The sequence below is a fragment of the Spea bombifrons genome, chromosome 8 (assembly GCF_027358695.1).
Source record: "Spea bombifrons isolate aSpeBom1 chromosome 8, aSpeBom1.2.pri, whole genome shotgun sequence".
Taxonomy (NCBI): domain Eukaryota; kingdom Metazoa; phylum Chordata; class Amphibia; order Anura; family Pelobatidae; genus Spea; species Spea bombifrons.
In genome coordinates this window covers 30,141,410-30,152,825 of record NC_071094.1, presented here as the reverse complement: position 1 = coordinate 30,152,825, position 11,416 = coordinate 30,141,410, and the positions used below count along the sequence as shown (strand labels likewise).

The 11,416-nt window shown below is 38.4% G+C and overlaps 1 protein-coding gene across 1 annotated transcript in view; it reads right to left on the bottom strand.

Annotated features, from left to right (window-relative positions):
- Positions 1-10,061: 10,061 nt before the first annotated feature.
- The window catches only part of IL1RAPL2 (interleukin 1 receptor accessory protein like 2), a 258,512-nt gene continuing 257,157 nt past the window's right edge, over positions 10,062-11,416 (bottom strand). The window contains exon 11 of the mRNA XM_053472558.1: positions 10,062-11,274. Coding sequence (XP_053328533.1) covers positions 10,577-11,274 — 698 coding nt within the window. The 3' untranslated portion in view covers positions 10,062-10,576. The remainder of the gene's footprint in view (positions 11,275-11,416) is intronic.

Here is an 11,416-nt window from a genome sequence, read left to right as displayed (position 1 = left end):
ACTTTTCCCATTCTAAAAACGAATTTCACATAAACATTTGCATTTAATATGCAAAAATAATTTGCACACAGATTAGTTGTATATCATTTCAGCTCATATAATGTCCATTTTGTCTGGAATTCTGGCACACCAGCATTCAACCGATAACCTGCAAACTACAGGGATACAAACCTATAGAAAACCAAAGAGCAAAAAAATAGATGTAGTAACTTTAGAAACAAGCACCTTAACCGGCCATTCATTCAGAGCAAAAATATACACATTAAGACACAATTCCTGTAATAGAATAATGTATAATTTATCTACCATTCCTTAAAGGGACACTTCAGCCATCATATCCACTTCAGCATATGACATGATAGCAGAGATTTGTCATTAAAGTTGTCATTAAACTGTCCATTTAAGTTGTCAGTAACCTAAAAGATTTCTAAAATTCAGATATTGTGTTACTGGCTCATTAACTCGCATTATTTTTGTGATGTTCTTCTAATCCTGGTTGATAGTATGTAGACATGGTTAAACAATACCCAAAACATGTTTACTTCTCTTACCATTATTTTTTTTGAACAAGGGAACATCTATGGGAACCGATCTATTGTGTTCTTTCTTTGTTGTTGAAAAGCAGTCCTTCCCCCACAGGCCCGTTCATCAATGAATGTATCCAGCGCTCTGTATGTGTTATTAAAACATCTCATTACTACCACTCTGGTGCTTTTACAGGCTTGTTTTTATCCCCTTTATGCTTTCACAGTTCAGCTGTTTTCTTGGTAAGGTGGATAATGACACATTGAAATAATGAGTTTACACCCTGAAATGGCCATCCTCGAATATTTATTACTGCATTTTCTGGCAATGGACAGTTTGTACTCGCCACAAGTCTTTGCATTTGCCATTAGAAAGTACTTATCATACAAGACAGTAGGGAATGTATAAGACTGTTCTCTGATAGGCCATAAATATTGAGAAAGTATGTAATCTTTAACCATAGGTGCCCCAGCGTACTTACGGAAGGGTCTACCTGACATCTGCTTTGCCTGGTTGGGCCTCCCAGACCTTGGGACCCTAGGTAATCATCTCATTCACCCTCTAGTTTCTCACTGTGTGCTACTGGCCACAAGTAAATGTTTTTATAGTACTAAAAGTGCTCCATTGGGTATCAAAAACTGCATATTTATTAATTAAGAACACATAGGTTCTATTCACACAACTTAGGTAGAAGCTGCAGCTGCCCTACATAAAGTAGCCAAACAGTGGAAGGAAAGCACTCCAATTAAAACCAATGGGATCGCCTTCCATGCATCGCAGTGCTTGCAGAGCCTGCCGGAGCTGACTTGAGTTACGTATGTCATGTGCAGGGTATGTAACTGGCAGGTAGGAATATGGGCAAATGCATATCGACGGATTCTACAGACACCATGAAAATCCACGCGGCAATCATATGCATAAAAGTTCTGCTCTAAGGAAAACAGCACATTACAAATCACCCTCTGTACATTGCTATACTCTTCCTTAACCCATGCATTTATGCCACCTGTTATCAATTAAAGCAACTAATGCCTCCAACAGCAGCACTGCCATATAAATTACTTAGAAGTCTCAAGAGGACCCGTTTAAACTGACTCACCCTCCTACACAGATGAGCAACAACCTCACATATACACTAATGTGTGCAATCCTTCTATGACATGTTCAGAAGTATCCATAATCATATCCAAGCTCACCCTCGTACTGACCCAAACTATTTGCATTGTACCTATCATGCTTGTGTGTTTAAAATCCCACAAAAGAATCCTTGTAAATGTCTTCTTCTTTGTTATCCCCTTTCTATCCATGTATCACTCCCCCCCCATCGAAGAATAGGATGCAGGTCCCCAGCAGCGCTGCGGGGGAAAAAAGTGCAGCCTATATTCGGGCAAATACGGTATATATATATATATATATATTCTTTTTCCCCACCACAACAATATGATATTGCATATAGCCTTTGCATGTTGTGTGTGTATTAATATATAAAGATCCAATCAACGACTATTAATCAAAAAGAGACAATTTCGCATCACTGGAGTTGATCAATACAGAACCTCATAAAGTCTGTCAATGGTATTCGTTCAAGGCTCTTCAAAGTAATCTGTATTCACAATTAGTCCATCTTCTGCATTTTCATTTTTTTTATAATGAGCTACATATACATTCAACTGTATACTAGTTTATCTTTTCTTTTTTATTGAGCTTTATCCAACAGAGACTGATTGTTCTTTGGATGAAATCTGTATGCCTGTTCAGCCAGATAATTTTTCTTAGCTTTGTTTGCATGAGTGATTTAATGTGTCTCTTGGTATTTGTATGGACTGAAAAGTTTGCTTTCTGTACACAATTTTGGTCAGCGGAAAGCCATTCAAGCATCTTTCAAGATCGCATAAAATTAATGAAACAAACTAAGAAATATGGATTAAAACGTGTTTATTCTTCTAAAAATATATATTCAATGTATACAGATGATGCTTGTGCAAAGAGTGACAATCCTCAAGGTAGCTTTATTAAGCGCTGGTGAATATTGGGAGGAAATACTTAAATTGTTACATTTAAATTAACTATAAAAGATACAGTTTTGAAAAATGGCTTTTAGCGTCAGGAGCCGTAGCATGTTTTCCCCCCATCGGAAGAGGGGCAATATTCATAGTTTTTTCTATAGTTAGATTTATGTGAGGACCATATAAACAGTTTACCTTTTCATCCAGCAGAATTTATATACATACACACATAAAGCTAGTTAACAAGGTAAAAATAAAAAAAACAACATCATTTCTCCATTATTTCGCCATTGAAAGTCAAACTCAAGAGGAAAAATGAAACTAACTAAAATGAAATGATTTTCTTGAAAATCTCTATACCCTTTAGTTAATTTATTACATATATACTGTATATATACATTATATAGATATATATATATCAATACATACAAGTAGATTGAGCGTTAAAATACATAATACATTGCAGCCATAAGAAGAGATTTCATTCAATAATTATGCTAAAAACACATCAATGGTAGAAAATAGACTTTTCAACAAATTTTTGGGCCTTTGGGGCATGGTCTTTTAAAGGACTATAGGTCTTACATGGAGGGCTATAGATCCTTTTACGAGAATGATCATGGGAGTAGAGCCCAACTGTTGGCAATGAGTCAGGGGCATATATGGTGAAACTGCCCCATGATCCAACCTTTATGCTCCCAGCTACATGCCACTATAAAAAGGGTGATAGATCACCTGCCTCGTTTCTTTCAGGAAAGACTAAGTAATCTTAATATGTATGGGGTGGAGGAAAAAAGGAGAGGGGAGATGTGATAGAAACATTTCAATACATAATGGGATTGAACAGGAGACATGTGAGAGGGCATAGTCTGAAGCTGGAGGGTCAGAGGTTTAGATGTAATTTTAAAGACGTTTACCTTACTGAAAGGGTGGTAGATAAATAGAACAGCCTTTCATCGGAAGTGGTAGAGGCTAATACAATGAGTGAATTTAAACATGTATGAGATAGGCATAAAGCTATTCTGAATTTAAGACAAAACCAAGGACTGATTAAGGTCTGAGTCTCTAGATCTGCTGATCTGCCGTCAAACTCTATGTTTCTGTGTTTCTATAAGGATGAGAGGCTTCTCATCATACAACCAACGCGATATATGTCTAGAAGCCTCCTGTAACATTGTCTTAATTACCATTTACTGAAAGAAAGACAATATGCGCTACTATAAACACGCAGTGTTGCCTGGTAGAACTGGTTACAGTTTACTTTTTTAAATAGAAATTAAGGTGCTGATTGGACTGATAGCTTAACCCTCTCCTCTTCCTCAATCGTTTGTCTTTTAAATGGTTACAGTGTATCTTTACAGCGCCCTCTGTAGATCAGGATCTGAAACAACATGACATGGTGGACATGCTTTTTATTCCATTAAAGTAAGCTAGCTTCTGAAAGCCAAAGAACATTTAATATAAGAGGCAGATGTGATATATTGGACTGCAGACGTGTGGCTTTGAACAACATTACAGTCCCCACTGACAGCAGAGGAATGGAGTGCATTAATATTTCATTTGCTATGGGAATTATTGAAATGTTCTCTCTAGTTTTTCCAAACAGCAATTGTGCTTAAACATTGAAAATAAACGATATTTCTCATCTGCGGTTGTGTTTGTACCCCGGTGCTGAGATGTAGGAAGTCTCTCCTAACCCTCTAGTTCCTTTTTACTGTTACCAACTCATTTTACAGTACATTGACTCTTAACTTGTTCCGTTTTAGTGCAATATGTACTCTGTGATTAAAACATAACCTTTTAATATCAACAGTAGGAAGTCAGTATACTGTGACAATTGCAAATGCAGATTTTTTAAAATGACTGCCTCTCAGTTATTGTATTGCAAACTTGCGTAGTGTTGCATTCCTTGCTCTCTTGTGCTTATTTGAAAGTTTGGACCATCACATGGACCAGTTTGCCCAGGCCCTGCAAACTCTCCTTCCCACCTCCTACTGTATTGCCTGACCCAGGTTTAACCGGGTCTCTAGCCCTCAGAGGGGATCCGACTGGTTGCAGTAGATTCCTGAACCAGTGCTTTATCCAGTTCAAAATGTCTCCTCATCTTTTTCCATGTGACTGGGAATGGGCTATATTATTTCTCTGCTTACTGACCGGGCCATGGCTTGGGCTTTTCATTTGTGGGAGAGAAGTGCGCCCCTGGTGAATAACTACACAGACTTTGTAACAGCTTTAGCACAAATCTTTGAACAGCCTGGCAGAAGTCACATGGCTTCCTCTAGCCTTTTTGCTCTTCGACATGGTTCTCAGTCCTTGTGTGATTATATGGACCCTGGCAACCAAGGTAATCTGGAACAATGGGGCCTTAGTTGCAACATTTACTAAAATACCTTCCTACCAATCTAAAGATCCTTATTACCGTGGATCTGATAGACCTTTGTCTCAGAGAATGCAAGGTTCGATGGGATCGTCAGAAATAAACCTATGCAAATAGGCACTACACAGCTGAGGCATAAAGACTTTTATATTGTGGCAAAAAGGGTGCCCATTCCTTCCCACCCAAGCTGAGAAACACCAGAACCTAGGTAGGGTTGGGGGCCTGTTCTGGGTGTAATGTCACATTCCCAAGTAATAGGGACATTCACTTGTGAATTCTCTGGAAAGGTTCTCCATACCACTGCCTTTTTTAATTCTGGAGCAAATGGTGACTTTATTGATTATGCCTTTTGTCGACTTCACAGTGTACCTTTATTCAAGACCAATCTCCTGTGTGTGGAGGACCACTGCATCTGGCAACAGTTACCCAAGAGACTATGCCCTTACACACCGACGTTAGGGTTCATCATTCGGAACTACAAACATTGAATGTGATTTCTTATCCCTCCTCCTAAGTCGTGTTGGGATAACTTTGGCTATTGCACCACAATCCTGTCTGGAGTACTAGACACATAACCTCTTGACAATGTTACAATTCTCATTCCCCAGGTCTTCTTAGAATCTCATTAGCTACCATTTCTATGGATATGGCCAACTTGCCAGTTGCTTACTAACACTTTCAGGTCATATTCAATTTGAAGGCGGCAGACCAGTTACCACCCCACAGATAATTTGACTGTTTATCTCCCTATGGTAAAGTTTATTGTCTCTGTGATCTTGAGATCATGTATGAAAAATAGCATTTAACACATGGTCATGACATTATGAATATACTGTGATGACTGCTATATTCCAGGAGTTTGTAAATAATTGATTCAGAGACTGCAACAATCTATAATATCTAATATCTATAATATAAATAAATTAGAATGTATAGTGGGTGAGCATTATATATATATATATATATATATATATATATTTATATATATGAAGTGTGTATAAAATATATATTGAAAATATGGATATCTAAACTATATATGGTCCATCCAGAGCCTTTTGTGCTACACCGGGCATCAGGTTGGCATTCTCTGGGGTCCCTGCTCTTGATGAACATCTGTGGCATCTTCAGTCTTGTGGAAAGCTGTACACCTAGTCTTAAGTTTGGCTTCCACAAGGCAGAAAGTCCAGGCAGATCACAAATGACAGACAGCCCTAATGGTCCTACCCGGTGACAAAGTTTAGCTGTCTATGAAACTCACTCCTAGATTTATTGATCCATTCTCTGTCTCTCGACGTACAAATATAGTGAGTTATGAACTTTGCCTGCCTAGAAATGTCCACATCCCCAAGACATTTCACGTATAACTGTTGAAGCCATTGGTGTGTAATCGTTTTACCAATAATTCACCCCTCCATTCCACTATTATTATGGGTGAAGAATTCGAAATCCAAAGTATCCTGGATTTACATGTCTAATATCTGGTCCACCAGGGCCAGTTTCCTTGGACAATCCAATTGCCTTTTTATGGCCAGACGTAACGACTTCAAAGGACAAAATCAAAAGTCTTTCCATGAAACCAAACTGCCATGTCAAGGGGCAGTCAGAATAGAGTACAGTTACAGATCTGAGGATCCAGCAACATCAGACAGGTAGCTAGGAACTGGTTAACATCCATGTTCATAAGTCTACCATATGCAAAACATTGAACAGGCATGGAGTCCATGGCAATACACCAAGGACGAAGCTGATACTCTCCAATTTAACATCGCTGTTCGTCTGAAGTTTTCCAAAGAGCACATTGACACTGCAGAACCCTATTGGGAAAGTGTTTTGTAGAGTGATGAAATTAAGATTGAATTTTTCTAGAAGAACACGCAGAAGGGCACCGCATACCCACATGAAAACATAATTCCAATTGTGAAGTATGGTGAAGGGAGCATCGTGATTCGGGCTGCTTTATTGGGGCCTGAATATCCAGGGGTTCACTTACATTTCCACCAGCACTGTTAGATTTGAGCACACGGGCCAGCCTTTGCCCCCCACGTGCATCAATGAGCCTTGGCCACCCATGACCCTGTTGCTGGTTCACCGCTTTTCCTTTCTTGGATAGATACTGAACACTGCAGACCGAAATGTTCACTTGCTGCCTAATATGCTTTCCTCATTTTTAATAGACCATATTGGTATATCAAAGGGATACTATTTCAAAATAAAGTTATAGTTAAATTCAAAACAAATTACGTGACAATATTGAGGAGTTGATGGAGTTGCCCAAAACTGAAGTCATCTGACACTTTACTCACTGTAAACTCTGGGTTTATAAGGAAACTATTATGTTGCCTTTAATCCAGTGCCTGCTTCTTGATGTTTTGCCAGTAGACCAGGACGCTGTAATTCATCTTACACAAATATTCTAACCAATGAAGCCATATCTCCAGCAAAGTCTTGCGTATCTCTGTAGCTATAAAGACAAACTCCAGCCAATAACCAAATTTGGGGTTACATCTCTGTGATGTACACTAAAAAAAATGTAACGTTAGATTTAATCTGATCTACCCCTTCAGATCTTGGAAGGCAAATGTAATGGTTGGATAGAGGTTCATATATTGCACCCATATCATGTATTATGAGTAAATTTCCTCTTGGAAGAAGGCAACAATAAGCCATCAACTAGCAGGCTTGTAACATCACCGGTTAATGGTTAATGTATTGTACTGTTACCTTTTGTCGGTGGTTAATTCAATGAAGCTGGGAACAAATATTTCAATCTTGAGGTCTTGCTAGAATGGCATTTCAATGGCTTGTTCAGGCCTTTGGGATTGTGAGATGTATTTGTGTCTGAAACAATAATGGGGCTAAGGCAATTGGCTTGGGGCTGTAGATATTATTAATTAATTATTATTATTGATTATCAAACATATTTGAAAAATTACATCACCTTTAATTTGTTGTGTCATCCTGGAACGGACTTTCTTTATAATAAATTTTGAATTAATGGCGGGGTATGAAAAACATAGACTTTTATTCAAAGAGGTTTTTTTACAAAAATCCTCAATATTGTCCCTGTGTGCTCCACTACACAACACCTATTTGTCAAGAAAACACTTGGGAAGGATTTAATGAAGTCAACACCTTTATTTGCAAAATGATTTTTATGAGTCACTAATTCTCAGCTCAGGCATCAACGTGACAGCAAAAAAATAATGAACAATACAACTTTACACAGAATAATACGTTTCTCATCTCTACACGCAAATTGGGTTCTAGAAATGTTTACCTGAACTCAAGAGCCACGAAGACAAGTTCTCCCTGTCCACCGTTGCGGGTGATTATCAATGCAATTGTAAGGAATAAGTCAGTACACCTAAAAATAATAGCTCTTAATGTTTTTGAGTATTGCTCTATGATCGGTTCTATTGCTGGCATTTTACGTGGTTATTTTTTCCCTCACACAAATCATACGAAACACCTGCAAGACCCAAAAATATATATACTTCAAGATTTGGGTAAAGAAATCTTGTAAACATGGGCACCTGGGAGGTAGGGTGAGAGCACTTGACACCTTCCAAAATTGTTTCTGTAATCCCTGTCTCTGCAGCCTTTAATAATTTACGTTATGCTCCCAAACCTCATATTTTGCAGTTGGGTGAACAAAATAAACCCTTCTAATAGTGATTCAAAATATGTAATACATAAGTTTAGGAAACTGTTCACAGGAAATGGACGATCATTCCTCCCTATCAAGTAATCTCTTATTCTTAATATTTTTAAGAGTAACGGTGGGGTGAGGAGAAAGCAAATCATCCCAGGAGAGAAAAAATGATTTATTAATCCTAGCTTTGATACAAGTCCCAGCCTACGTGTCATAACATACACCTTTACTTTTAAATAAAATATCTTGAAAAATCATATTGGGGGAAAAAAAATATATATATATTGTACAGATGGTTTAGATAAATACATTTGGTGATGTTAAAAGTTGCACTTTACATGGTGTGTTATGATGTAACAAGAAAAGCATACATGCTTCATTAGATATCAATAATCAAAAATACAATGTTGTGCTTCGTTACACAAATAAGTCTGATGTGCAGCATTTACCCATTCAAAGCTTGGGCTGGTGTCACAAAAAATGAGTTATAGTGCACTATGCCACGACTATCGAGGGAAAACGCAATGTGACGGCCCCACACCAGAGACGCTATTCATTTGACAACTTGGACATAGTTCAGCAAAGAGAAGATCGCGCTCCTACCACATGGGCAAACGAGGCAACTGTCCATGGGTTCTGAGCTAGTAGAAGGTGCTGCAGTTGGGCTCTTTTCTGAGTTTACAAGAAAGTGTCTGCAGGAATGGTGCCAGAGGCTATAAATCCTAGAGCCGGCACTGCACATGGTAGGGGACGTGTTTAGCTACTACTACCTGGTTTTGCCTGCTTTTCACACATCCTTTCCAAGATACCCATGACTAGTATTGTTCTTACATGGATAACACCTATCCCTTTTTGGTTCTGTCCCCCAAATAAATGGGGTCAGCTATGAGTTAATATTACTGGCAAGTTCCTGTGTATAATAACAGTAAAGCAGCATACTTAAGTCCTGTGAAATTACAGTTCTTAAAGCTATCTTTTACCCCATTTTCCTTTACTCTTTTTCTAACGTTTTTTTATACTTTTTGTGGTATTTTTGGAACACCTAATATGTTTGCCCAGAAGGTAAATGCTGCCTAAGCACAACCCTGGCCAACACATGATGGCTCTCACACTTACCTTTACTACAGCTCCAGACCAACTGCAGATTGGGTGCTTCAACGGAACGCTGTTACAGAATAAGCGTGTAGTGTGGAGGCCGTATGTATGTCATTTACCAGCCACTGGCATTAAAGTGCCATGGATGATTTCCTTCCCCAGTCCCATCTTGCCAATGCATATGGCTCAGTGCCTAACGGACCGGTGGGCAAGTCCATGTCTTGTTCAGAAAAATATCACTGCTTTATGAATAAAATTCATTTATATTATCTGTCTTTTGCAATGGATGTGATCATAAGGATTGTCTGAACTGGTCTAGCATGACAAAGAAAAGAAATCCAGCCAAGGCTCACTTCATGGGAAATGTCACTGCACTCTCAACCACTCGAGGGTTAATAAACACATGACATCATTGTGCATTTTATTTTTCTGAAACTAATTTTACAAGTGACAGTCTCCGAGGTACTTCAATCCTTTTTTCTTATTACACAATCATCTTTACAAAATGTTCTCCATGTGCTATGACATTTGCATAAGTAGTCGAAAATAAACGTAACATAGTTTTTTTCAAATGTATTGAAATGAATTTGAAATATATATACGTGTATGTAAATACCCAGTCTTCTCAAGAGCGTACTCCAATCTTTCCAAATTTTACATCTAATCTAAAATATATATATATATATATCTATAACTGGAATACTGTACTTTTTCTTCTTCAACAAAGCAGTAAAATTTTAGACTATGTCGAAACTAAAAAAAAACAGGACCCTTAATAATAATATCCCGTCAATGTAAACAAAATGTTCAAATACAAAACAGAGTATTTGTGCCAGTGCTTGAAAATTTGTTTCGGCACCCCTGTAGCGTAAGCTTTAGGTCAGGAAAAGGGACGCGTCAACCGCAAAAACCAGACATATATTACCAGATGTCACTGGTGAAGCTTAGTTCTCTGGATGATACGGGTAAAAATGTGTTGTTTCCTTGGAATTCCTGTGGGTCCTTCCCGGCACTGCCGTGGTTCAGCTGTCCATTTAAGATGGTTAATGGTATGTTGCAGTACGTGTGGTGATTGCCCAGAGATGATACTGACATAGGTGAAGTTGATTTGTCAAACTCGTAAGCTCTGCAGAAATGTCTCATCTGCATTGATTCTACAGGGTGAAAGCCGTCCATATCGCCTTGGGATCTGGGCAATGTACCAGATGACCCTGTTACAGCGATGGAGGGCACAGTTTGTAGATCTCCAAAAAGACTCTGCTCCCCGCTATCCATGACGTGCTGCCGTGACAGCACCTCTCTCCTTTTTGCTGGCATTTCATACACTAGATTCTTCCAAAATTTTGAATTGACTTTGCTGCTTTTTGGACCATTCCACTTAATTAAAGACTGATGTCTGATGGCATGCTTGAGCGACTCCACTTCTTGATAGTTCACTTTTCCTCTTAAATTAGTGCATTCTATCAATATGACTTTGATTTCTCCGCTCGTCAGCATGTTGTGGAGTCGACTGTCAAGCACAAAGATACTCCACCCTCGTTTGATCACATAATCTGGTGTCAGGACAATGATTAGTCTTCTGCTTTGCTCCACACATCGAGCAAGGTCCTCCATGTATGCTGGGAAGAAAATGAGACACATATAACATGGGTTATCACATAACGGCATTGTTTTAATATTCTCAACATTATACACTCATATTCAGCATTATGTAATTAGCACATACTCAGGATTTTACTTACATGCAGATTTTGGTTAATT